Below are 27,773 nucleotides of genomic sequence, written 5' to 3' on the forward strand. Positions count from 1 at the left end.
CTTGTCTTGCCGTCGTGTGGCGCACGCACGGTGGTGATGTAATCGCGCGCCGGAAGAAGGAGGGCCGGCTCCGGGCGGCGGGAGGATTTGGCGGTAGTGGCGGAGCGCGGCTGGGAGCGCAGCACCATGAACGTGGGGCTGAGCGAGGGCGCCATCGCGGTGAGGGCTGAGGGGGGGCTGCGATGGGGCGGGCTCGGGGCTGGGATGGGTGAGGGCTTGTGGGGGCAAGCCTGGCCCTGGGGAGAACGGGCCCGGCCCGGCCCGGTCCTGAGGGAAGAAACCAGGCCCGGAGCGGGGCCTTGCCCTGGGAGGCAGCGTGGGATATGGCCGGGGTCGGCAGTTCCCGTGTCTTTGGTGGTTCCAGTGCGTTGCCCCCTCAGCTGTGGGTCTGGAGCGCTCCTGGCACCTTTCTGAGGGTCTCCTTTTCTCTTCTCCAGGCCATAATGCAGGGGGAGAACGTCTCCAAGCCGGTACTACAAGTCATAGTGAGTACGCTGCGTTGCCTCTTGTCCGGTCCTTTAGTGAGTATGGGTGCTTCCTTGTAGGCTTTTGGGTGCAGCCAGGCTTCCTTGTTGAGGAGCTAAGCAAGGCTGATGTAATGTTGTTTTGCATGGCTATGCTTTTGATAACAGTGCTTAAAAACCCAAAGCTAAGCTGAGTAAAAGGTCACTTGTTAATCATGTCTTGGTTTTGAAGGGTTTCTGAATAAATAAGCATTAATAATCTGTTTTTTCCCCAAAGAATACACGGGCTATTGCAACAGGAAATGGGCCACCACGTTACCGAGTGCTGATGAGCGATGGGGTGAACACACTGTCCTGTAAGTATGACAGGGTAATGCTAAGGGCACTAAAGATCCTGGTCTAATGGCTAGGTGCAAAGTGAAATGAGAATTGGAGGAGAATGTGGCTTCTATGGGAACCACACACTCTGAAGCATACAGCTGCATTTTAGCATTTAGACAGTCATTCTGAGACTTTCTCTGTGAATTTTAGGCTCACAAAAAAGAAGAATGAAAATACAGAAGTCTGTGTGTATTTTTGTAACCCTTTTAAGGCAATTTAGCTTAATATTTCTCTGACTTCATTGGCTATTTTAGCTATTACTACACCCTAAAGTTTGGGAAAATAAATGCAATGTAGCTGATGCTTGGTTTTGGTATCTTGTCAGTGGTTACACTGTTTTCTGTGTGTTAACTAACTGAGCAAGTTATAGATTTAATGCAATACTAGGCTGGCTGGAAAAGTTATAGCCAGCCATGGCAGCCCCTTTTTAAGGCTGGAATGTGTTAATTGTTTTCATGTTTTCCTTCTGTTTCTGCAGCATTCATGTTGGCCACGCAGCTGAACTCTCTGGTGGAAGAGGAACGCTTATCAGCACAATGCGTTTGCCAGGTTAACAGGTTCATTGTCAACAGCCTGAAAGATGGAAGGTATGTATGTTTCTTTTGAGCCCAGTCCTACAGAAAGGCAGCTGCACTTTCTGTAAATGCTGAATGCTTTTGATTGGGATTATCAAATGATGATGAAAGTACTAAGGTGCAGGAGGGACCATGCACAGCGCAAGCAATAGCAGAAACAGTGTGGCTGCAGTGGGTTCAGAATATGTCTAGTACAGTGGTTTAGTAATGTAAAGTTCAGTTGGAATACTCTGAATTCTACATAGTTTTATTAAAATTCACTTAAAATTATCTGCTGTGGAAAAGAAACTGAAGATTTCTTCTTACCTAAATGGTGTGGAATCTGGTCTTTCTTTTAGGAAAATTTGAGGGAAGGGAGGTAGGATACTGCAAAACAAGAAGGGATCTGAGTGACGTGATTAAAGGGAGACTATAATAGAATCCCAGACTGGTTTGGGTTGGAAGGGACCTTAAAGCTCATCTAGTTCCGCCCCCCTGCCACGGGCAGGGACGCCTTCCACTAGAGCAGGTTGCTCCAAGGCCCATCCAACCTGACCCTAGACTATATATGTGTCTAGGAGAATATGGACTGAATTCATATTTGGGGGGGGCCTAAGTAGACAGAGCTTTTGTCTTCCAGATTCCTCATCCAGAGAACCAGTCCCTAATGGTTGGTTCTCTTATCTGCTGCAAAGGGTATTCAGAGTGTAATAGACTTGCAGAGAGAAATCTTTATTGCTGTCTATTCTGTGTTTGTAGGAGAGTGGTTATACTGATGGATTTAAATGTTCTGAAAACTGCTGATAAGGTTGGTGGGACTATTGGCAACCCAGTGCCGTATAATGAAGGTGAGTGTCCTCTGTAAACAAATAGCTTTCTGAACAGACTGTTATGGTAGCTTTCAACTGGCTATTTCACTTTAAAAGCAGCAGTCAGACATGTGCAGCTTTCTTATGCCTGCAACAGATGTCCAGGTCTTGAAATCCTTTCCGTATGTATAACACAAAATGGGTTTTGTCCATACTTTAAGAAACTCTTCACTGTGGCTGAAGATGCAGTCTCTACATGGTATTGAGAAGTATCTATACCCTATGATAACATTGACAGGCTTTTATTCCATGTTAATGGTCTCTCCCTAGAGTTCCAGTAAGTATGCAGCAGCTATTCTATGTCTCCTCATAATGAGTAATCAAATAGATCATAATTTCTTCTGTCGGGAAAGAAAACAGGAGGAGGAAGATGTAATAATGATCTATGAAAGTATAAGACGACGTGGAGGGGATGAATAAAGAATGATGAATCTCTCTTTCTTTTCTGCATTCATTTGATGCTCTTGAGTTCTTCTATTGTCAGGTAGCGGTTTTAAAACAAAGGCTGTACCACATCCCCTAAACCACAGAGTTAAATTATGGGACTTGCTGAGGTAGCTGCCGAAGGTTGGCACAGGTTCAAAAAGCAATTAGACATGAAAGAAAAATCCATTAAAGGCTGTTAAACATAACAATACATCCTTTGCATGAATGTTGGGTTCAGGAAGCACTAAAACTTAAGATTGCTCGAAGTACATAGAGGAGAGGATGGCATGAAAACAGGGCCAGCATACAGACCAGACTTCCCTAAGCACCTATTCCTACCCTGCCACCTGGAAAACCATGGTACCCTGGGTGCTGCCATGAATCTTTTGGGTTTATTATATTGCATAAGTAACTGTGGTGTTCATTTTCATGTGCTGAGCTCACAGTTCTTAGGCAAGCATTTGTTTGAATTGATATGTATATATATATCTTCCCTTCCCCTGAGATGCATTCAGAAGTAGGTTCTGTTCTTCAAATTCTAGTCTTTAAAGAAGAGAGGATAATAAGCACTCAGAGAATATGTTTGAACAGCTCTGTCATTGATGTATTTACAGATAATTGCTGAAATTTAATAGCAAATTGCTTTTCTTGATCCCACCCCAGTGGAAGTGAACTAATATCTTTTTATTACTTAGGGACCACGCATCAGTGGCAAAAATTGTCTGTAGGATATTTTGGACAGACAGCAGTGGTAGGTACACTGCTATTCTGGTTAAAAAGCTCTTTTACTAATAGAGGTAGATATTAGACTTAGTTGTGAAGGCAGAGACATCTTTCTTTATTAACTTTTCTTTTTTCCTAGGGAATTAAAGGGGCGTTTGTTAAATGAGCCTAAAAGAATCCTTTGTTCCTTTGATAGTTACTTAGCTAATTGCTGTTTAAAAAATGTGTTGACATCTCAGATTTTATGGTTTAATCCCACAGTTGCTGTAGAGACCAAGATATTCGGAATAGCTGTGGAGCAGACTGTTTTGTGCCTTTCTCCCATTTCCCTTGCTTGTGTGGTACAAGAGCTTGTGAACTATAGTGTTTTTCAGTTATATTGTTGCTTAGAAACGCCTGAGAATGTGCTATGTTACAGAACTGAGCTGAAAATATACCTTTAAGACTGTAAATTTTGGTAAAATTACCATGACTTTGATCAAAGTTGTGTTCTTTGTGTGGGTTTACAAAAGTACGCAGCGATGACATTTTCAAATCAACACTTTTGGAGATGCTACGGGTCTGTGAGCATTGTAAGTGTGGTGTTGCAGTAGGTAGTTAAGAGATGCTGGATTTGAAGTGTTGTGCATTTCATTTTAGCTAACTTTATTCTGCTGATCTCATACTGTTTTATTTGATACTAAGGTTTCATCTACAGAGGACAGTAATAGTTTAGTTGAAGTGTGCTTAACATGCTTCTGCTCTACAGGGCTGCCTGATTTTGTCATGGAGGCCTTGGTAAAATGGCAGAGGTATATTTCAAGTTGCAGATTCTTTAAGTTCCTGTGTATACCGAGAGACTGTGTTTCTGAGAAACACTCAGCTAAAGCACAATGAGTCTCTAAAAGCACTTTGTGGTTTTCATGGAGAAAAGTTCAGGTATTCTAAAAATCCCACTTTTGGTCTCACTTGAAGTACGGATGTCAAGTTGCTAGATCTAGGATTAAGGAATAGTCTTTCCTTGACTGTAATACCCCAGTAGGACCCAGGGAATGAGAAGCTGGCTTTTGGCCACTTTCCGTTTGAGCAGTAGGTGGTTAATCTGCCTAACAAGGAAACTGGAGACACAATCTTCTTAATACATATCATAAGAAAAGAAACCCTTTTCAGGCAGCATTTCATAATAGTATTGAAAATGAAGACTGAGCAGGTTTTCTTCTTGTTGAAAACTAGATGGTAATGTTATTACTGTCATTAATCTCATTCAAATTACTCTGGTGCTGGACTTCCTTCTTACTATGACAATTACTTGCTACTTATGTTGAACTTCTGTCATTAATCTTTCAATGTTGAAGTGTTTGTGTACTTACACATTCACTTGAACTCTCTTCTTGCCCTTCCCACCATTGTGTTTTGGTGTACATGCTTTCAAAGTGTGTTTTCTTTCCTCCTTTCCCCCCCTCCATCCTGCTGCTCAGTTCTGGGACTGGTTTTCTGTCACCATGGCTCTGTAGCAGTACCTGCTGGCAACAAATTATTGGAAGCAGAGGATGATTGTTCTACAGCTATTAAATAAGAGTGGGCTGTGTTCCTGGCTTTAGCTGAAGGTCTTGGGTTTGACTAACGCGGGATATAGAGCAGAAATGTCATTAGGTATTTCAAGTGTTTTCAGCTTCTGGTAATAAAAACTAGCAGTGGAAACCAGGCAGAGGAGTGAGTTTTCTGAGCACCTTGAGTGATCTGTAGGCCACCAGCCACCAAAAATCATAGTTTGAGTCCTTAAACTCTACAAGTGAGAAAACTGGAGAGATATTTCTGCTACTTCTGTATTTGAACACATGCAGAAATGTGTTAATATATTCTTAATCTGTTGAGAAACACCAGCTATGGGTGGGCAGCCCTCGAAATGTGAATGTGTGTTTCGTAACACGCGAAGGTTCTAATGTATGTAGTGGTCTTTGGTTTAGTTTTTGGTGTTTGGTTTATTTTTAAACCCTAGGGGGGAAAACATTTGGAACAAAAGTAGCAAGGAAATCTCTTGCTGTTTCATAGGCACATCCCTCTTCTTCAGTATCCTTCCCCTGACCAGGCATTTTACTTTCAGTGTGTTTTGTTGGGTTTTTCCCTTTCTTCTCTCCTTACACAAGATGGGTTTAGGGTGATGAGCACTGACCCTACCTGGGTCCTCCCCATACCTGAGGCAGCTGAGGAGGGTGAAATCTGGTTCCTCCATCTAGTGGATTCTGCAGTAAATACACATTGCTCTTTGACGTCACTGTTGCCAGGGAGATTGCTGTCACCAGCTCACCGATGTGACTCTACTGCGGCAACTTAGAGGAGCAGACTGGGTTTAGTGCAAGGACCTTGTTCTGGATTATATATAAGCAGAGGGTTGCCTCTGTAGACTGTCCAACGTCAAGTGATGCTGCATCAGGGTGTCTCTGTGTTGCTCCTCCTTCCTTCTGTGCCATCCTTTCTTGCCCTTCTGTATGGGATTCTATGGTTTTGCTCTTTGTGTTGCTTATGGCTTAGTCTTGACCTTCTTCATCCACTTTTCTCTGACCATCTTCCTCGCATCCCAAAGCAGGGAGGTTTTGCCTGCTCAGGCCTAGGACTTCCTGCAAACCAATGGCTGAAGCATCACTTGCCTCCAAAGAGATGGGAAAATGTTGGCTATTTTCTCATCTGGAGGCAAAATAGGATAGGACAAGTATTCTGTAAAGGAATTTAAATTTTTGAACGGTAGATTAGTCTTCTAATATACTATTTCTCTAGGTAAGTCACTGTGCTCTTTCTTGTGTAATTTATCATCAGGATAAGGCAAGTGAAAGTCCTGGAATCTGAAAAATTGAACAATATGTACTTACTATGCCATCACTTTTCTCCCTGTGCAATAGACTGCTGCGTCCCAAGAGGGACCCTGGTGAATGCTGAAATGACGACTCCATCACACCCACGTTAAATATCTTCATATTTTGGAAATAAAATATAGCAGGTGTTTTCTTTGTCTTATGTTAGCTTCAGGTTTGACTTTCCCCAGTGGGTTTTGACCATTTCTGAGTTTCAAGAGGGAATTCTCCTACAGGTTTTTTTTTTTTCTTAGCTCTTAGGTAGTAACAGAAACTACCTGTCAGAGCAGTGGAAGCCTATCACCACTGAGAAGTTGTCAAGATTACTTCAGTGCCGTCCTTTTAAATAAGTGTCAACCCTGAGTTCTTTCAAAGTAGAAAGCAGTCGCTTGAGGAAAGAGGTCTGACTGAAATTTCTCCATGGTAATATGGCTCCACAGAGAGCTTGCTACTGCTGGGTCTAGAACACCTGAATTTTAGCACGTGTTCTGTGTTTTAAATGAACTTTTCTTCATGCCAGTCTTATTTCCTACCAAGGTTTAAAGGTAGTTTTAATTACTGTGCTCCCTGCTGTACTCTGTGGTCTCTCTTTTTGATTACAGGGCAAGGGCAGCAGCGTTCCTCAGCTCCAGCGGCAAACGCAGCACCCGGCAAACCACAGCAACCAAATGGCAATTTGTCAGTGGCAGGTAAGAATAATCCTGGGCAGGGATTCTGCTTTTCATTTCTGTGGTGCAAAACTGTAGTTTAAATTAGCAAAAGAATGTTTCTGTGATGGTGTTGCACAAGAAACACTTCATTAACCACTAACCCATAGCTTGACAAGATGAATTCTCTCAAGAGGCTATTGTACACTTGGATTTAATAATAAATTCTTAAAAACAGGGGGAAAATCTGTTCCACTTCCTTCTTCTTTCCCAAGGGGAAAAAAAGGGGGAAAACTGATGGCACAGTATAAACCGAACATCTCGCCTGATGGAATTCTGCCTTCTTGAAACAGTGCTCTATGGACACCCAAGCAGGCTGCAGTGTAGAGCTGGCCAACAGACGTGTTATGCTTGGACCAAACAATTTAGGTGGTACAGGACTGACGTTATTTGATAGTGTATCTATAAATGCAGGGGGGTTTGATCAAGGCTCTAATGAGATGCTGAAAAAGGCTGTCAATTTAAATGTCAGCTTGTAGACGTTTTTTAAAGCAGGAAAGATGTCAGTCCTAGCTCTTGGTGCTGCTTTAACTTGTCTGTATTCTTTATCCATGTGTTTAAGAAGTAGTTTAAATAGTAAAATTCTGACACTTGCTTCTTGCAGCAGAAAACAAGCTCTTCCTTCCTGTACTTAAAGCTGATTGTAAGAGTTTTATGCTTATACATTGACAAGAATGAGTTTAGAATTAGCAGTATTGCTTTGTGTCAGGAAATTATTTGATTATTTGATAGTGGAGTACTATTCCTTAGTTATTCCCTTAAAATAGTTCTGAAGTTTGATGTGCCATATTTCAGATGATTTACTACTAGCTAGCTGTTTCCCTCTTAAACATGGTTTAAGTGATTGACTCTGGACACATCCCCACTTCCAATGTAAGCGCTTTAAAGGTCTGAGAGTGTCTAGGAAATGCTTGTGACCAAGAGTAGAAATGATTCCATGAACTTTTAGCCGTGCTGTGGTGTCCATGTGAATGGAGCTTTAGGTGCCTCCCCCATGTTAAGTCTTCTGCAGGGCTTCCCATAGCTTGGAGGGAGTAGTTCTGCTTCACCTTGCACCATGAGTTGGTTTTCACCTGGCTTTTGCCTGCTAGGCTGAAATTCTCTGTGCTCTGCTGTGGTTTTTGAAAGGTTCTGCTGCTCCAAAGTACCACCCTCCCTCAAACCAGTTTGGTAAATCAAGTGCTCCCAGCACCATGAAGACACCAGGAGGATCACAGGCCAAAGTAGTGCCGATTGCCAGCCTGAATCCATACCAATCCAAGTGAGTTGTTGTGGTGTGCCAAGTATTACTCAATGTCACAGGCCTGAAGGAACAATAGCTTCTTTCTGCTTTCTCATGTGTGACTCTGTCAAATTGTTTTTGGAGTTCTTTTGACTTCATTGGTTAACTTTAAACAAATGAAACCAACAATAAGAGCAAAACCACCCAGAGAAACAAACAAAAAAAAATCCCTTCACAGCTGTATGGGCTTTGGTTTGGGTTTTGTTCCTTGTTTGGTGGGGGGTTTGGTGCTGTTTTGAGGGGGGGATTAATTTCATCAACGCTCTGACAATCTAAGGTTTGCCTCTGCATTGTCTTGGTGAAGTTCCCCTGCTGAGCATGATAGGTTCTTAATATTTTAGTTGAAAATCAATTGACTTCTCTTCCTTTTTTTTTTTTCTCCTAAAGCAACCTTTTTGGTAACTTAATGACAAAACAGCTCAGTAAGCTATTCACTTCGGCTACTGTTCTGTTGAAAAGCATGAGGATGTAATTATGTCGTGAATGACATTTTTAAGTTATGCAAACTGATTTGATTACCCGAGTTAAATGTGAATCCTATAATTGAGCTCTTGAGTTCTAGCATGGCTTTTCAGAACAGGCAAACTGCTGTCTGAGAAATGTACCCTGGAAGAGTCAAAGATTTGAGACCTGCTTCTGTGCAGAAGGATTGTTTGCCATTATTATCATATGAGATGCTTTATGGCTGGCTTTGTTGCTTTCTCTACAGCTTTCTACCTTTAGTGGTTTAGGCCATTAAAATGGAAAGCAGCCGAGGAGCAGGTAAGAGTTGCTGAGGTGCAGTGGGAAGATTCTGGCTTTTTAAAAGTGACATTCCAGTTCTAAAGGTTTGTCAATTCAGTCTGTTCTTAATATAAGAAACAATACACAGAACACTGATTTCTTGCATGATTTCAGGTGGACCATCTGCGCTCGTGTTACCCAAAAAGGCCAGATCCGCACATGGAGCAACTCCCGTGGGGAAGGGAAGCTCTTTTCTATAGAGCTAGTTGATGAAAGCGTAAGTGTCACATGTTGAGGAAAAGATAATGTATGCCAGATGCTGATGAGCCCTGCATAAAAACAGACTAGGGGAAATAAAGTATATTGTAGGAAATGGTGCTTCTTATTACAACTGAAGCTTGTGTTTCTGTATTCATTAATTGAGCATCAATGACCCGGTTTTACCCAGAATCGAGTCTTAAATGTCTGGTGTTACTGATTATTTTTCATCAAACTCTATCATCTGTGACTGAATTTTTGCAGCTTCAAGATATAGTTGTTTATGGAAGCTGACAGCCTGATATTGAGGTTTGTGGTGGGTTTCCTGTGGATTGAGACCGAGGTTTCATCCTTGCTTAGATCCACCTTACAAAACAAGGAGTGAGAGGAGCACTGCCTCAGAGTTATTATAAGCTTTCATTTCCATGAGGAAATCAGAGTGCAAATTATTGTAATACTAGGAAATTTCATCTGTGGTTTGTTTGGGGAATGGTATCTGGTTAATCTAACTAAACTTGCAGTTTGTCAGCCCTCTTATCAAATTACAGCCTCCCGTCACGAAAACAAACAAGATTCTGCTAGATTATGTTTAGTATAAAATGCAAGGTTAATAATGTAACATGGTGCCATCAGCTATTTGTTTCCTCTGCATACTGTCTCTATTCAGATGTAAAAAAAACCCAACCCAATATTTATATCCAGCAATTTTATAATTGTTATTAATTCTTACTGAAAGACTCGACATATCATGTGTGAGTGGGAGACAGCACAATATACTGTGGGCTAACTTGTGGAGCTGTGGAATCTATCTGAATTTTCTCTTTGCATGTAATGGCAATCAATGCCAGGTTTATGAGTACCTCTTCAGAGGTTTATATATATATGTCGCCCTGACGCATTTCATTCTGAAGCTCAAGATAATACTAATGAGACCTGAAAATGAGATTTGATGGTCAGGTGTAGAACAGGTTGTTTTATCTATAACTACAAATGTGAGGAGAATGTTGTTTGTTTCTCGCATGCCTAGAGCTAGCCTGGCAGACCACATTGTGTCTTGTAGAACTGATGCCACTTAACATTGCAAAGATTTCTTTTTAGTTTGTTTTCATGCTGAATTTCAAGCTCTGACCAGCTCTCCTGTTTTCCTGCAGGGTGAGATTAGAGCTACTGCATTCAATGATCAAGCAGACAAGTTCTTTCCGCTCATTGAATTGAACAAGGTATGGTAGCATTGTGCTTTCGCAGAGTGACATGAGCTAGAAAAGAGAGGATTTTTAAAGGTGAACACAATCTATTTTCTGTCTCTGACTTCTGATAATATCCCCTGTTTCATTGCTTTCTCCTGTAGGTATATTATTTTACCAAAGGCAATTTGAAGACTGCTAACAAGCAATATACAGCTGTTAAGAATGACTATGAGATTACATTCACTAATGAGACTTCAGTTGTGCCCTGTGATGATGCCCAGCATCTTCCATCTGTTCAGTTTGAGTTTGTATCCATCTCTGACTTGGAGAACACACCCAAAGACTCAATTGTTGGTCAGTCTAAGTAGCAAAATGGCAAGCTTTAAAGCTTTGAAGTTTTACTTTTGTGTCCTGAATGCTGGGGAGGTAGTGAGCATACAGTGCTTCTAGTGGCGCGATCTCTTAAGTAGCCAGTGGTGGTTGCCATTAAAAATACCTTGTGCAGCATTCCTGTTAGGATGCCTTTGCCCTCTTCTGCCAACAATATATAATAGCTTTCCTTCAAACTCGTGCTTCAAGCAAGGGCCAGTAACTGATACTTGTTTATTGTACTACGATTACTGTTTTGCACAGAAAAGGGCTGAGAGAAAAATGTCCTTGCTCAGCACGTGTGCGTTTCATACCTTCTGTGGTCTTGCTTTCTTTCACTATCTAATTATCTCTGTAGTGATGCTGGCATGATTCGTTGCATCCAAGTCCAAGTTGCATGACTGTTTTGGCTTGCTCTGTGAAGTATTGGAGGTTTGTTTTTCTGTCATTGGTTGGGCAGAGTACTCCGGAAAATCAGAGGCTGGGGTGGGGGCGAGGGTTCTCAGGTTTCTCAGGCACAAGATGCATGTGATTCAGAGGCTTTCAGCTAGCAGTATTAAAGGTAGATCTGTAATATTAAAAAACAGGATATATTTAAGGGGTGCAAAGAGGATGGTGCAGTCTCTTACTCACCCAAGCATGCAGACTTAAGTTTAAATTGCACATCACAGTCATGGGGCTACAGTAAAGGCACCAGCCAGTTGCTTTACAGTTGTGTTACAGTCACTTTGATACCTCTTGCCTGAGAGACTTGTGTTTAAACAGCGAGAGTGAGTATTACAGGATCAGGGCTGAAATCCTTTGGCAGAATGTGATGGGAAGAGATAGTACAATGCCTTGATCTCGCTAATGTGCTGAGGCTTGCATTCATGAATATCTTAATGAATTCATCAACAAAATTAAAGCACTGAAGAGTTCTGTAGTGGAGCATTCCTACCATAATATGCTTAATTTCCATATCAGATTTGATTTGAACAGGGAGCTAGGATACAAGGTAGAAATCTGACAGTAGGTTTGAATTCTTTTCTTGTGATCTTGTATTCCCCAATTGTGACCCTTGAGTAACTCTAACTCAATTGTAACTGTTTTTCAGATGTAATTGGAATTTGTAAGAGCTATGAAGATGTCACTAAAATTACAGTGAAATCTAACAATAGGGAGGTATCAAAGAGGAACGTGTATCTGATGGATACATCAGGGAAGCTGGTGACAGCTACGCTATGGGGAAACGAGGTATGTTCAGTCTTACCTGTTCTTAGGCAAAGGTCTCTTTGTGTAGGGTGAGGAAACGAATGTGCTGTTGTCATCCAAGATGGACATAGCACTGAGACGGAGTCCTGGGTGCTTAAGGATCGGGGCAGAGAGAAGGTGAAAGACTGTCTGGTTTCATTCAGGTGTGATGTTCTTAACCTTTCTCTGACAAACTGCTGACGTGATCTGACTAATGTGTTCTGAACAACTGCAGACATTATGTCTCAAACCAAAAGACTTAAGATAACAGGTTTCTGGCTTAGGAGAGGATATGAGTTGCAGTTTGATTATGGAAAAGCCTGGTGGCTACAGTGGTCTCATTTGAGATGAATTTTATTCATAGGGTGGGATACACGTTACCATGCATAAATTACTGCTTAACGAAGGGGTTGAGAAGCTGTATCTCAGACTAGTTTAAAGCATCAGAGCCTTAGAATTTCAAGTTTGAGTAGTTGCAGTAAACATGCTGCTTTGTCCTGTTAACAGGCTACTTTGTTTTCCACTGGTGTTGTAGATACTCAGGGATTTATGTTCCAGTCTATAAAATGGGAGTGATCCTGCCAGCTTGACAGTGATGCTTTATGGCTAAATGATCAAGTGCACTGATACTGGAGATAGCTAAACACTGTTAACCATCTGCTGATACAACTGAAGTAAACCGAAGTTCAATATCGCCAAGTTTTGAGGCTGAGCAAGGTTGTTAAAGGAGAAGCTACTGGTGATCAATTCCTGCCGTAACTCTTCCAACAGAGATCAGGGTCTGCATTTTACACAGTCATTGCCCTAAATGCTGAGATGTGTTTTGTGTTTTCTGCATCTCATGGATACATTGAATGCTACTGCTAACTCCAGCTTGTTCGTAATCTTTAAGCACATGACCCTCCCCTTGCTTACTAAGTGATGTGGGGGTCCAGAAAATCTATACCTTTCAAAACCTCTCTCATGCCAAGAGGTTCTTTGTTAGTGTCAGACTCCTCGGATAACGAACTGATGGCAATTGAACAGCATTAAAGCTGCTATATGAGATTAAAAACAGAAAATGGAAAGTCAGGAGAAAGCGTTTTGTCAGCACACCTGCACTTCTGCTGTTTCAGTTGTAGCAGAATAGACATGACTGGCTCAGTCAAGCCAAGTGAGTGGTTTCATCTCCTGAAGGGTCTAATCTGACCAAATAATTCCTCCTTTTTGGAGAAACCTCCATTCCCATAACCCATTCCCTTTCTAAAATCCTCCTAATGGAGGGGACCAGTCCCTTTTTTCCCCACCTGGCAGTGTGACTTAAGGATCTCTGGTTCCCCAGGAAATGGTAGTAGGATTGCAGCTTTATTTGTTAGCTGCTTTAAACTCCCAGTGATAGCTTATCTTCGAAATACAGCAAGATAGTTTGATTCGCATTTGATCTCTTGTCGTGCTCTGTGAGTTATGACCACAAGTTCAGTACCTTCACTGTAGCACACTACTAATGTGTTCTGTTTTTTCACACATGCAGGCTGAACAGTTTGATGGTTCTAGACAACCTGTGATAGCCATCAAAGGAGCCAGAGTCTCTGATTTTGGCGGTAGAAGCCTGTCTGTAATGTCCTCGAGTACAGTTGTCATCAACCCTGATACCCCAGAGGCTTTTAAGCTCCGAGGATGGTATGACTGTGTGTTTATGTTGATATAAACCTATTAGCATGCTGTGGAGTATTTGTTTTACTGTTTTTCTCTATCAGAGCAGCCTGTATAGTCCTGAAGAAAGGTAGCAAAGGAGATGAGTTCCAAGGTTATAGACACTTCTCTTCCTTGAAAGCACTGGAGCCTGAAAGGCTGTCTTCAGTTCAGAAGCTTGTAATTCCATGACAGACCTTGCAAAATCGAAATGGGAGTAGTGCATGCTAACCCAAAGCCTTGGAAGGCAGCATGAAATCAGACTTGACCAGCTCCACTTTCTGAGGCATGATCTGAGAGAACACTATTTTATTCTCAGGCTTGTCTCACGGTGTGGAATCTGATACGTGCTCTGTATGGACTGGAGGAGCTATGTTCCCTTCTTCCAGTGTGTGTTCCTTATTAGATATTTTTCAGGTAGCAGACTAACTTTTTTTATTGCTGTCAGGAAAACAGTGATTTCTAGCTTCTGCTGTAGGTAGTTGCTAAATTGTCTGCTATAGCTGCTAATATGATGGCATGTGGCATGTGTACAAGTAGTGTTGAGTGCTGACAGCATCAGATTCGTGAAGCCTGGGTTTTCAGGCTTTAGTTATATCACCCAAACATGGATAAAATACAATGGCATCCTCCATTTGCCATTGGGCTGTGGCTCTCTCTTATTTATTGAAGGTAAGCTTGATTGTGGGGTTTAGCTATTACTGTCACACTTGAAGTTAATTTCTGTGAGTCTCATTGGTGCATTACTGGGATCACAGAAGAAGCCCACCGCAGCAGGACGGCAGCACAACCTGTGGCTGCAAAGCTGTCCTTTCTTACTTTGACAGAGAAAGCATAACCTTTTCAGTGCTTTTCCTTTCGAAGCTGCTGGGAAGATAATGGTAGCCCGTAATTTAATTTTAATTACGGGAATATCTTGATGCCCTTAAATCTTGTTATCTGGCTTCCTTAAGGAGCGTGCAGTGCGTGGCTTGACCACTAGCTGGCAAACAAATTGCAGTTACATAGAACAAAGCCCGTTCTCCTTTTGTGGGTCTGTAAAATACAGCGCTAATTAAGTCAGACTATTAACTTACTCCGAAATGCTATTTTTGTTTGCAATAGACACAAATTATTGTAATAGTTTCCTTTGCAATCATTGACAAAAAAGTCCTTCGTGTATTAAGTCCATGGAACTAAATGTGAGCTTTTGATAAGTGTGTATGGTCTGCTATCTGAAAACAGAAGTGCATCTCTGTGCCTCCAGGTTCGACTCGGAGGGGCAGCTTCTGGAAGGTACCTCAATCTCTGATGTGAGGGGTGGGCCAGCACCTGGAGCAAATACCAACTGGAAGACTTTGTATGAAGCCAAAGCTGAGAACTTGGGCCAAGGAGATAAGGTAAAGCGTGACCACTGAGTGCAAGCCTTGTGGCTTGGGGAGAAAATAAAAGGCTAGACTTCAATAAGCAGAATGCCTGCGTGAGGTAGTCCAGTTGTTGAGCGGTATGGGCTTATTCTCTCAGAATTTATGCTAATAAATATACTTTTTCTGCTTCAAATAAATTCAGGCTTGTTGCTGCTGTTGCAACATGATATTATGTTTGCAAGAGAATTCTCAGCCTTGTATAAGTGGAGGAAGGAGGAGTTTGCCCCAAAGATGGTCATATAAATAGCACAAAGTGTTCTAGGAGAAACAGGGTACATTAGGAGGAAGTGGTTTTCAAGGGTGCACGCTTGGTCAATAGAAAAGCTAGGAATAAAACTAGGTCTCTGGCATTCCAGACCAGTAACTTCTAGGCTTATGCTGCTTTCTGACTGATTTTTTTTAATTCTTTTTCCCCAAAAGCTTAAATGCTAATCTGTTTGGGATATGCAAGAACTTCTTCATCAGGGATTGTAGTGATAGGACAAGGGGTGGTGGGTTTGAACTTAAACAGGGGAAGTTCAGGTTGGATATAAGGAAGAAGTTCTTTACTGTGAGGGTGGTGAGGTGCTGGCACAGGTTGCCCAAAGAAGTGGTAAATGCTCCGTCCCTGGCAGTGTTCAAGGCCAGGTTGGACAGAGCCTTGGATGACATGGTGAGGGATCCCTGCGCGTGGCAGGGGGTTGGAACTGGGTGATGTTAAGGTCCTTTCCAACTCTAAGGAAATTCTAAGGAAAAAAAAAAACTTACCTGTAATTCAGCTCTCTTCTGTGCTTTAAGCAACCTCTGTTTATCTGCTGAAAGATTTGAGCGTGGCCTTAAGCCATTAGGATGATTATTTTAGTATGGTGAGTGGGTATTTTGTTCTGCAGGCTATAGTTTAATCAAATGCTTATCTGTAATACTACACAGGAGCCTTTCTGGGTTTTGTATTGGCTCCCAAAAGCAGCATAGGAAAGCAGAGAATCTTAATCCTGTGACAAAGTGGAGATTTGAACAGACACAATGGCGAAGCAAATATGCTTTATCTAAAGAAAAACCAGCAATTGGAGTTCCCTGCGATGGAAACACAAAAATCATCTTGCTGTAGGGGCTTTAGTTAACATAATGGAAGCCTGACAATTATTGCAACAGAGGGCTTGATTTCCAGTTTCCCAATAATCCGGAGCTCTTAAGCTTTCTAATCCTAAATATCCCAAGTATGGGGTGCCTTGCTTTGTAGTTAATTCAGAACTGGAAGACACTGGGTATTTTGAGGCTAATTTGCACACTCACTCTCCTAGGCGGATTATTTTAGCTGTGTGGGCACGGTCGTACATCTGCGCAAGGAGAACTGTATGTACCAGGCATGTCCCTCTCCGGATTGCAATAAGAAAGTGGTAGACCAGCAAAACGGACTGTATCGTTGTGAAAAGTGTGACAATGAGTTCCCCAACTTCAAGTACCGCATGATGCTCCTGGTGAGTAAATGGATTAAAGGGAAGAGTGTGTTTCTTGCCCCTTTTCCTTGTGCAATCCGAACAAATCTTCCCAGGGAGTAAGGTGTTGGAGTATTGGGATGCCAGTGGGTTCGAGGGTAGGGTATTGAAATGGCTTGTGTGCTGTACCTGAGTGAGGGATGTTTCATTGAGCTGATGAGCAGTTTGTTTTGCTAGTACTCCAATTAAAAGCTTTTTGCTTTGCCAAAAAGTTGATGCTAGCTCAGTTGCTTCTGGTTTCCAAGTGTACTATGCAGTGCAGAGTACAGATGGCCTACGCCTCTTCAGTAGTGAAGATAAACTGAAGTAAATGGCAGTTCTGGAGAGCAGTAATTGCACTTTTACAGCTGCTACCTATATTTAGTACATTCTTTTTTTTTTTTGGTAGGTATTGTTCTGTCTCATGTTTTAATGGAACTTGCTTCAGGAGGTTGTCTAGGGATCATTATTGTGATGCCCTCTTATACCAGAAGCATTGAACCTTGTTCTGGTTTACATTAGAAGTTAGAGTTGTATCTGCTTCTCAGAAGTGCTGTGCCAGGTGGGCATGCAGAGAGAAGGGAACTATCCCTGCAGCCTCACTAAAACACAGACTGCTTCGGAACAGTTTCTAGTGGATAATTTCTAGGAATGCAGAACTACTTGACATAGCAAAATTATTCTTGTTAGAATATAAAGGGGAGGGCACAGAGCAGTGTGTCTCTTATTTTCCCATTCCTGATCATCAAAGCAGCCAGGAAATGCATGTTAAGCTAGTACTTGATCTTTTTACTGCTCTGTCTTGTCCTTGAATAGTTTTGATAGTTTCCTCATAACGTAGTATTACATGTCTTAAGTACTCAGATATGTACAAAGTAAAAGCAGTTTGTAGTATCACCGGTGTCCCCCTTGGAAGTGGCTGTTCTGGGCTACTTGTTCTTGCTCACAGCTCATCTGTGACAGCAGAGCAGAGCTGAATATCCCATTAGTATGTACCGTTGTGATGTTGTTGGCCTTTTCGTGTGACACAATGTACTGTCAATATTAACTTGAGTTGTTACTGTGACATTCTATGGAGCTTTTAGAAAAGAAGGTGTAAAGTCAGTGCCTTCCACCCTCGGTGATGGAAAGCAGCTACAGTACACAGGGCTGTCATAGTTACTGGAAATCTAGAACTCTCTATAGCAGTGAAATAAATTTCTCTTCTGTACTGTCCTCCTCGAGGAATAGGCAAGTGGGTGAAATAATCTTTTGGGTTTGGTTGGTTTTTAGGTGACCATTGCAGACTGTCTGGAGTATCAGTGGGTGACTTGTTTCCAAGAGGCAGCAGAATTCATCCTTGGACAAAATGCAGCTTTCCTGGGAGAACTGAAGGAAAAGGTCAGTCAGTAAGCTTCTTTTTAGTGAATCTCTGGAAGTTGAACTGTGCTCACTCATCCTGCTCTTGGCTGCTCACACATTTCTTGCTTTGCTTTGATCCTCCTGGTAAGGAAATGTTCTTGTCATATTGACTTTGAGAGACACTGGCACAGGGTGCCCAGAGAAGCTGTGGCTGCCCTATCCCTGGCAGTGTTCAAGACCAGCCCCCCAAGATGGGGCTTGGAGCAAGCTGCTCTAGTGGCAGGTGTCCCTGCCCATGGCAGGGGGTTGGAACTGAATGAGCTGTAAAGTCCCTTCCATCCCAAACCAGTCTGTGGTTCTATGATACGATTCTATGTACACCAGTGCTGATTCATCAGCGAGCATGAGCTCATCCTTGTGTCTGCACATACAGCACTCCGAAGTCAGCAGGGGTGGCAAAGGCAGTGGATTATGTTGGTGTAGTTGCTGTGGAAATTAACAGCATTATTAAAGAGTGCCATATGAAAGGGGTGTCCTACCTCATTTGGCAAGAGTTTGATGTTGCCCATTCTCTGGGTGATAGGCCAGCTCAGGGCCTGCCACCCTAGGAGTGTTCTCCAGATGTTGGGCTTCAGTATCTTTTACAGATTCACAAATCACTGCTCCTCCCTAATCCATGGTTCTTGGCAGGGACTTGTTTACTCTCCTCAGGATTATTTTCCATGGGCCATCTGCCTGGAGACCAGAGATTTGCTTGGTTCCCCCATAGTTTGCTCCCACAGGCAGTCTGTCTACCTCCGAGTTCTTTTGGCTTTGAGAAATGAGATCAGCCTGTCCTTATCACCTGGGACCTTGAGGGACAACTGAGTCCTACAGCCTTTAGAGGGCTGACAGCTTTAACACATGTCAAACTCCAATAGAAAGGACAGTCTGTGTTATCATTGTACCTAGACTGGAAGCATCTGCAAAAGAATTGGTTTAGCCCTGAACATTAGCAACATTATCCCTAATGTGTTCCAAAAAATTGTTTACAAAACCAGAAAGTTCCAGAACACTTTGTATGTATCTTTGTAAGTAGGCAGGAAGCTTTTTGATCTAATACATTTTAGCCCACTGCTGAAGGCTCTTCTCCCTGAAATACCACCAGAAACTTGGTGGGTCATGTGAAAACGACGACTTCTAAAATAGGTCATTGGCAGAGATGCTCAAGTGATCTTTCCTTGACAGATTAAAACAGTTCTTAAGGTTGTAAATCATTAAACAGTAACATACAGTGTATTTTTCCCTTTGTCACTGTGTGCTTCTCTGCTGCATTTTCCTTTCTTGCAGCCTAAATCTTTTCCTGATTTTTTTTTTTTTTTTGTAGTTGTCTGCTATATAAAATCTGAGTGCTTTCATTTTGGTTTTTAAATGATGATATAGAAAGCAGAATAAGTCTTGAATTGCATATGAGCGTTGATGTACTCCCAGGCTGGATCACACTGGGGCTTCATAGATACACCAGTTGTTGGTTAACCCATTGCTTGGCTGAGGGAGGGAACTGAAGCAGGGAGGGGTTGTTGAGGCTGTTGTCCTCCTTGTCCTGAGACACTGGTATAGACCTCATTGCTCCTGCAAAGCAGGGCTCGTTGTCCAGTAATACATATACAAGAATGGGGTTTAGACACTCCTGCACCTGGCTGCCTAAGGTAAGTGGTACAAAGCTTACGGCTCTGGGATGCTCAGGTTTTGTGATATTATGAAGGCTGGACACCTCTGTTCTGAAGGAAGCTGTATTGCTCTGGCATTCTAATTAGATGCGCTTGTGCTTCTGCATTTCCATTCTCAGACATTCTTAACTAGTCAATATTTTCTTACTTCGCTCCTGCTGAATCTCTGCTAGAGTTCAAACAAAATTTCTTAGTCACCTTTAATGCTGAAGAAAACTGGGTGGGGAAGGAGAGACAGCAGATCCTATGTAACGGTGCAAACATGTAATGTCTTTTGAAGAGCTGCCTAATGGAAATGGCTGAGGGTAGAAAATGGAACATAATATGGAATGAGCTCTTGAGCGGGAATGCTTTGTGTTCCAGGAGAAATTGGTTTTGATTTGACACTTTTATGAGCCTTTAAAAATGGTGCTTGATGCCTTTTCAGTGAGCTTTTCTTAGTGGTTTTTCTCTGAAGACATGATGCAGTACCCTGTGAAGTTGGTGGGAGTCTTTCCACTGCTCACAGTGTATATTGAGTCCACACACAGGCAGTGACCATGCTAAGCATAGATATGCATGGAGGGTTTTTCATCTGCTTCTCCACTGTGCTTGTTACCAGAGGAGGTAATGTAGGGTAGCAGTGACTGGTATGCTAACGGCATTTTCCACTCACTAATGGTTAGCATCGTTTGTGGCAGAGCTGGAAACAGAAGCCAAATGCTTTATTAAGGGAGTTTTCTTATCCTCTAATCCATACAATGGTCAGAAGAAGGGGTTTTTAATATTCAGGAAGGATATGCCTGAATTCTGCAGGCTGTGAAACTGGCTACTCCTGTTCACCTTCATTTGTTGTGTTTTTCTAAACCTTCAGAGTATCACTGTGTAGTGTAAAATAGTGCTGTGTGCATTTAAAAACAGCAGATGTAGCACTTGGAATGGGAGCAAAAGTGAGGTGGGTTCAGCTCCAGATCAGATGCTCTATCTGCTGCTGGAGTGACTGATGAAGTCAAGTGCATCTGGTAGATAGGTACATTAATAATTACTCGCCTGTATCATCGTGGGGCTGCAGAATTGTTGGGGAATGTCAGCAAAGGTTTTTTTACAACTAATTTTTACCAAAATAAACTTTTTTTTCTCTACGGTCTCCACAACTTGTCTGCTTCTCTTCTCCTGTTTTGACAAATTGTCTGTTATAAATGGTGATGTTTGGTGTTCATATGGTAATTAGAAGCAGCTTATGTTATAAATATGAGTTTTCTAATGGTTATAAAAGCACGTTTGGAACATGCATCCACTCTTTTTTTTTTATAGAACGTTCTCTTAAATAGGTCCATGTCAGCATATGAAGGATAGATAGAGCCTTGATGGAGAAGCAGAGAAAAAGAATGCCTAATGAGACAATTAATGAGGAAATAATTAACTCCATCAGTGTTTGTGGTCACAGCAGAGCATCAGAATGGGCCAGTTGAGCACCATGAGAGAATCTCATGTGGGTTTATTATGTTGTCATTCTGTACACTTGGTTGCAGGTTTGGTGCAACTGTGAGTAGTTTTGCTTAGGGAGCTAAAAAGCCTTCACCTTGAACTCTAACTTTTTCTTTAAAACTTAAAGTTATGGTTTTGGCATCTAAACTGTGATGGAAGATTCAGCTCTGCCTCCATGATCCAGTTAGTTCCACTCTTTTGCCAACCTCAGCAAAAGAGGAGCTGTTCTGAAAGTTCATGGCCCTGTCGGAAGCCTGGAGTGGCTGCAGCTGATAACTGCCTTTGTCCTTCCCACAGAACGAGCAGGCCTTTGAAGAAGTGTTCCAGAATGCAAACTTCAACACGTATGAGTTCAGGATCCGAGTGAAACTGGAGACTTACAATGTAAGTAACACCCCCCCCCTCCACCGAAGGCAAATAATGCAGCACGTGGCTCTTGTAGGTTGACTTGTCTTTGTTGGAGGTGGCTTCCTCCTCTTCGTGGGGAGAAGTTTCCAAAGATACTTGCTCACAGTAAATACTGTCAGTGTTGAGTGCTGAAGGAGGGCTCCACTGTCACCAACACTGCTCCCAGTCAGGTTCATCAAACCTGGCTTGTTTTCATTCAAAACAAGGTGGGAGCTCAGGGAGTCATGTTTGTACTCCCAGCTAACCCTGGTACCAAGAGCAATATGTGACTGGGACAGAAGGAGGTTAGAACCAGATGCGTGGAGTGCTCAGAGTTCTTTTCCATGCCATATTTCTCTTTCACAGGATGAATCTCGTATCAAAGCTACAGCAGTGGATGTCAAACCTGTGAACTACAGAGACTACTGCAAGAGACTGATCGCCAGCATCAGGAGAAACGCTCAGCTATGGTGAGGAGGCTGGTGCTGAGTGAAGCTAGGGCTTCCAGGAAAAGCTCAATAGATGATATTACACCAACTTTTTCCCCACTCTGTGTGTGACAATTTGGCATTAGTTACACCGTGCATGGTAGTGCCGTGTAGTGGGTTAAGTGATATGCACTTGGTAGGTCAGAGTGCACTCTTAATGGCCATGATCCTGTAGCCTGTTGTGATCTGTTAAGCTGTGACAGCTCTGAAGAGGAATCTCTAGACAGATTGCCAGGGTCTTTAGACAAACCATTCAGAACGTCTGAAGTAACTGCTCTCTTACAATATGTAAAGCTGAATGATCTAACCGTTGTCTTCTTTGCAAGAAAGTAGTGGCAACCTTGACACTTCGACTTGTTCAGCAGAGGGCAGGAGGAAGATTGTCATACGACTCTCAGATCTGGACGAAGGAGAACAGGTCTATTAGTGTGAGCTAGTTCCTTTCCATAGAATTCAAAGGCTTTCTCTTTCCACAGGTACCCATGCATTTGTTAATGCTTGGAATGGCAATATGGTAGAATTATTAATCAAAGACATATCTCTTGTATCTGAAGAATATCCTTCCTTCAGGGTTTAATAGGCTGAGTCAGATGGGTCTGATATTAATCAAAATTGTCTCTTCTGAGGAAGGCAGATAAGCATTGACTCTCTATCCCCCAGGGAAATCTTGGCAACTACAAAGCATTGCTTTAGTTTTTCTTCAATTAATGCTATGGATTTTTTGACTGATTTTTCCTTTTTTTTAGCTCACATTTCCTGCCTATACATACTTTGTATGTCTGTATGTTGAGTTTCTTTGGTTTTATTTGTAATGATGTTAATCAGAGACAGGTCTTTAACTGGGGGGAAGCTTTGTTTCAATAAATACTGTTTAATTCCTGTGTAGTGAATTTTGCTTTCTTTGAACACCAAAGACTTCTCATTACTGGAAAGCAATTAATTAGCTTTCATAATAAGCATTCACTTGGGGGAGATGTTACCTTATTACAAACTCTAAGGTTAGGCTGAAGAATGGAGACTTCTTTGCCTGATGTTAACAGCATGGAAATGCAGTGATATTTTCACCATTTCTGTGCTGAGAATGCTGATGAACTGGCACTTCTGGGATTTTTATTGACGTTTACACAGCAGTCTAAAACTAACCAGGCTTTGAGATTTGTTCAGACATAGAGCTAGTACAGAAAACAGTAATTATGCTACTGGGCTCTTCAGTCAGCAGAGCATGCTAGCTCTGTGTGCTCCTAATCACATTAATTATGTGTTCCCTGGCTGCAGCTCACAGCTTGGCATTTACTGCACAGCTCCAAGCATCCAGGCAATGCTGCAGTGGGTCTCTGGTAGGAAACCTGAAACTTCTTTTGCATCGTAGAGTGCTGTCTCTTCATGCATGCAGTTGGTGCCCTTTATTTCCCCATGATTTCCTGTTTGTCATCTTAAGTCTTTATGTTTAAGCACTGTAAATGCCACTTCCATTGATGGGTGTGAAGGATGTTATTCTGGGCCCATTAATTGCACCACCAGCCCCTTCCTTTTTCTTGGATTCTGAGGATCATGCCTGGGTTCTTCTGCTGATGTCTTGCATATTTTTTATTGTAGTGTTTGTTCCCTCTGACCTTGCTTATAAAGCATTGACTAGAAAATTACAGTCTTCAGCCTGGTTTGGGATTGGCAACTGCTAACAAGTGGTAATGCAGAAAAGTCTTCCTTGAAGATGTTTCTGATTGTCAGGCCTGTATATACCAGGAAGGTTTTTATGGACCTTTCTGTTAGCATGTACTTGCTGGCATCACAGCTTTATGAGACAATGGTGCACACCTGCCTCTGCCAGTGCAGCTCGTTCTCCCAAGGGGAATTACTGTGCATCCCTATTGCTGGGTTTACTGTACCATCAACCAGAGCACTTAGAGATGGAAGGTATCAATACTCAAGAGTCTTAAGGTATCTTAGAGGATCAGCTGAATGACCTTGAGAACTAGAAGAGAAAATCAACTTGAAACCATTTGTGTGAAAAGTCATTTATTGAGGACTAATAAAAACCCACAACCTCTGCTCTAAAGTGGATGCTCATTAGTGACTGAGGAGTTGGAGGGTTTTAATCATGCTTTAATCAGCTAGTATATGATAAAAACATCAAGCTATGTAAGGCAAGGTATTTCTAGTCCAGCTATACAAGTACCATAGCATTATATAAGCCTCTGCTGTGAGAGCTCATCTCAAATGCTATGTACAGTTCTGGTCTGCTACGTGGAGAGGCAAAAAAGCATCTCAGCTGGGGCGAGTACAGAGGAGGACTACACCACTGAGTAGGAGAATGAAGAGCTTTTTTAGGAGGGGCCTAGAAGAGTGAATATAGCAAATGAATTCCGTGAGGGGGGTATGATTTCCCACTTATATAAACTGTATATATGTGTATCTATATCTTGCTTGCTTCCCTTGGTCATAGGCTATAGAACTTTTGAAGATAACTGGTTGATAAATGGTTTGTCAATGAGAAGAAAGTGAGGTCCTGAAGCAGGCAAGTAGCTGAGGAGGACAGCAGGGGAGCTGTGAAGGTGTCTCCACTCTCCCGCCCCATGGCCAAGTGGCCATGACCATCCAAACCCTGGTAAGATCAATGCAGCCACCAACATGGGCCATGGAAGATGGGGCTTTTCAGAAGGCTCTGGGCTCTTTTGACTGTGCTAATTAAAGAGGAGTGAGCATTCTAATAGGGATTACTGGTAAACAACCCTACATCTTCTTTCCCTTCATCCTAAATCTTCCCCTCCTAGTGTCCAGGCTATTGCTGGGTGGCTTCAACCATTGTCTGGGCTGAATATGCCTTTGCTAATTGAAAGGATGCTGGAATACCTCATAACTAGATCTCTGTGAGGTGAAGGTCCCTGTGGCTGCTAATGTTCTGCTTTGTATTGGCTGTACAAAGTGAAGATGAAACTGGGAGCTGCTGGTTTCAAACGGGCAGGTGCAAAAGCTATTACAGGAGAACATAGTGTTCTACATGGCCAAGGGAAGAGCTGGAGCATGCTTTGACATGTGGCATTCAGGTATCTTGGTGTTAATTCCCACTGTTAGCACTAAACTCTGTTTTCATTATACATTAAATTGTTAGTGACCCTTTACAATCCTCTGGAGAGAGGGGATTGCATTTGAGTCGGCAGCAGGGTTTTAAGATGCATCAGGTGGTTTGTTCTTTTGGTTTTCTGGTTTTATCTCCCCAAAATAAAGCTTTGAGGAGCAGCAGTTACTAAGAGCTGTTGTTTAAAACTACATGGTGGTCTTTCACACATCAGAAGCGGCTGCTCCCTGTGTGTTTGGTAGGTGGTTGCTTTACACTGTGCGTGCTATGCCTGGCAGCTTGGATGAGTGTGTGTGTGTGTGTGTGGGCTTCCGTGTTCCAGCACGAGGGGATTGTCCTTTTAGTGCAATGAGCGTGAGAGTGGAAAGTGGTGAGTCTGATTTGATCCTTAATTCTTGGTGATACTTGCTTTTGCTGTCCAAGATCACAACAGAACATCTTGAAGGGGGGAGGAGGAAGATGGACTGACTTTGTGTCCTGTTTTATCACTTCTCCTTTTGTCTTTTTCCAGCTCTCAAACTTATCCGTTTGGAGAAGAGCAGCCACCCCATGCAGCTTCCTCCTCACCATGGCCATCCTCCCAGGCTGGAGGAGTTGCTCTAGGGCTGCTTAGGTGACTCGGGTGGGACAGAAAGAGAGATTTCCTATCACTTGTGTATTAAAGGCTCACAAATCCATGAAGTGGAGCAGGCTGCCTACTTCCAAAGCCTGCGTTTAGGGAAGGGAGTGGTCTGCAGTGTATTAAGCATTATTAATATTGGAATAATGCAGTAAGTATCAATAATCCTATTACAGGGAGTGGAAATACTCTTTAATATATTATCAGTGAGGAGGCAAGAGACCCACAGCCCTTCTCTCGGGTTTTGAGCCTGTTTTGCATGTTTACGTTTTTCCATCTCATTCATATGGGTGTTTGTTTTTCCTTTAAGGTGGTTTGAATTGCCAGATGGATTTTTCATGAGGACTGATACGTATTTTTCAGTTGATTGGATTTGAATACTGAGGTGGCTGTGTTTGGGGGTGGGGTGGTGTTTGTTTTGAGGGTTTTTTGACTGTTTATAGTGCATTGATTTGTTGTTAAATTCAGCCTTGCTGCCACGCCAGAAGCGTGCCTTTGGGAATGTTTCTAGGCTGCTTGTAGTACTTTCCTTCTTCCATCCTTGTAGATAACTGTTCCTGCAAGTCATTTAAAATAAGCCAGACCTTGCAAAGGTTTTTATTTAATCTTTATTTTTAATTTGCCCCAAACCTCTTGTCCTTTAAAGGGAGATTTTAAACAAAAAAAAAAATTACTCCTGAGCTCTTTTTCTGTTGCCTGATGTGATTTTAGAATTGTAGAATCCCAGACTGGTTTGGGTTGAAGGGACCTTAAAGCTCCTCCAGCTCCAACCCCTGCCATGGGCAGGGACCCCTTCCACTAGAGCAGCTTGCTCCAAGCCCCTGTGTCCAACCTGGCCTTGAACACTGCCAGGGATGGGGCAGCCACAGCTTCTCTGGACACCCTGTGCCAGCGCCTCAGCACCCTCACAGGGAAGAGCTTCTGCCTAAGAGCTCATCTCAGTCTCCCCTCTGGCAGGTTAAAGCCATTCCCCTTGGCCTGTCCCTGCATCCCTTGTCCAAAGCCCCTCTCCAGGTTTCTTTTAGCCCCTTTAGGCTCTGGAGCTGCTCTAAGGTCTCCTTGGGCTCAGCCTGGCTGAGCTCAATGCAGGTCCCACATGAGTTTGTTCTCTGAGGGATGTATTTTCCAGGGACGGTACAAGTTGTGATCAAGACACCTCAAAAGCTGCACTGCAGCAGACAGCCATGTGGGGATGCACTGGAAATGGGCTCTTTGCTCTGTGAGTTCATCCTTGGGAAGTTGCCTGGGCAGAGCTGGGCTTGCTGCCTTATCTGATGTAGAAATGAGAGATGTAACTGTTTGTCATGTCCACTCTGACATCGCCATTGAGCAATTAAGGGAAAGAAATCTAATTTTTTGGCCATCAGTTTAGCTCTTGGAATTCCCTCATGGCTTATTGCACAAAAGCCTGAAAAATAAGAGTAATAATCAGATTCCTTTCCCTCTGTTTCTTGTGTTTTATGTTTTCCATTAAGGCCTGGCTGCTTTGTTGCGCTGACTTTTTGAACTGCGGGATCCAACAATACTCCTCCCTTTCTATTCCCCTCTTTTCCTTTGGTGAAGACTGTCTCTGAGAAGGATAAATATTATTGATTGAGGTATTTAATACACTAATGAAACCCACAATTATTGACTAGGTAATTAATATTGTGTCCAAAAGTAAAGTTTGACAGTGCATATAGAAAAGCTATATTGACTTGCACTGCTTTGGCAACGTGCCTCGCAGGTTTTTATTTATAGGCACTGAAACACGTTCTCCTCCAAGTAATGATTCAATCCCACTTTCTGCTTGCCACAAACTAGGAGCTGCTGTTCTTGCTGACTGTAAGGGCTTTCATATCATCAGTGGGGAACAAAAATTTCCAGCCTCGAGCTTTGCTACCCTCTTGCATTAGATACTGGAGCCGGAGCATCCGTGTGCACCGTGCCGTGTTTCTTGCAGCTGGCAAACCAGACCTTTCCCAAGCAGCTTTCTGCTTTTGGTAAGCAAGTTTGCAGGCTTCTGTTGACTTGCTTTTGGTTTTGCTGACCTTGGCAATGAAAACATGGGAAATCCAAGGGACATCTTGATAGACCTGGAAGGGTGCTGTCAGACAGAGGGTTTCCTATGATGTAGCTCATTATGGTATAGCTGCTTGGGGAGTGGGTGCTCTG

General features: G+C 42.6%; 1 protein-coding gene and 1 long non-coding RNA gene across 2 annotated transcripts; one reads left to right on the forward strand and one right to left on the reverse strand.

The window, feature by feature from the left end:
• Nucleotides 1-23: 23 nt before the first annotated feature.
• On the forward strand, nt 24-22,047 carry RPA1 (replication protein A1). Its single transcript, XM_061470015.1, has 17 exons — nt 24-159; nt 438-485; nt 742-820; nt 1,324-1,432; nt 2,159-2,247; nt 6,848-6,934; nt 8,081-8,213; nt 9,132-9,234; nt 10,367-10,435; nt 10,564-10,756; nt 11,865-12,004; nt 13,512-13,660; nt 14,919-15,051; nt 16,359-16,535; nt 17,805-17,912; nt 21,347-21,433; nt 21,803-22,047. The coding sequence occupies exons 1-17, from the start codon at nt 127-129 to the stop codon at nt 21,908-21,910; spliced, it is 1,845 nt and encodes a 614-aa protein (XP_061325999.1). The 5' UTR covers nt 24-126; the 3' UTR covers nt 21,911-22,047.
• LOC133277854 (uncharacterized) lies at nt 3,115-5,645 on the reverse strand. Its single transcript, XR_009746372.1, has 3 exons — nt 5,592-5,645; nt 4,767-4,919; nt 3,115-3,237 (listed from the first exon to the last, which is right to left on the reverse strand). It is a non-coding gene; the product is annotated as an uncharacterized LOC133277854 (long non-coding RNA).
• Nucleotides 22,048-27,773: the final 5,726 nt, after the last annotated feature.

Source organism: Pezoporus flaviventris, unplaced genomic scaffold, assembly GCF_033815535.1.
Source record: "Pezoporus flaviventris isolate CSIRO_AGI_PZ_B2104156 unplaced genomic scaffold, CSIRO_AGI_Pfla_v1 ptg000063l, whole genome shotgun sequence".
Lineage (NCBI taxonomy): Eukaryota > Metazoa > Chordata > Aves > Psittaciformes > Psittacidae > Pezoporus > Pezoporus flaviventris.

What these genes read in the sequence shown, in the direction of transcription:
- RPA1 (XM_061470015.1), top strand. Translation starts at nt 127, where the DNA reads ATGAACGTGGGGCTGAGCGAGGGCGCCATCGCG. An exon ending in TGGCAATTTGTCAGTGGCAG is followed by an intron (nt 6,935 to 8,080) that starts GTAAGAATAATC and finishes GGTTTTTGAAAG; the next exon opens with GTTCTGCTGCTCCAAAGTAC. An exon ending in TAGAGCTAGTTGATGAAAGC is followed by an intron (nt 9,235 to 10,366) that starts GTAAGTGTCACA and finishes GTTTTCCTGCAG; the next exon opens with GGTGAGATTAGAGCTACTGC.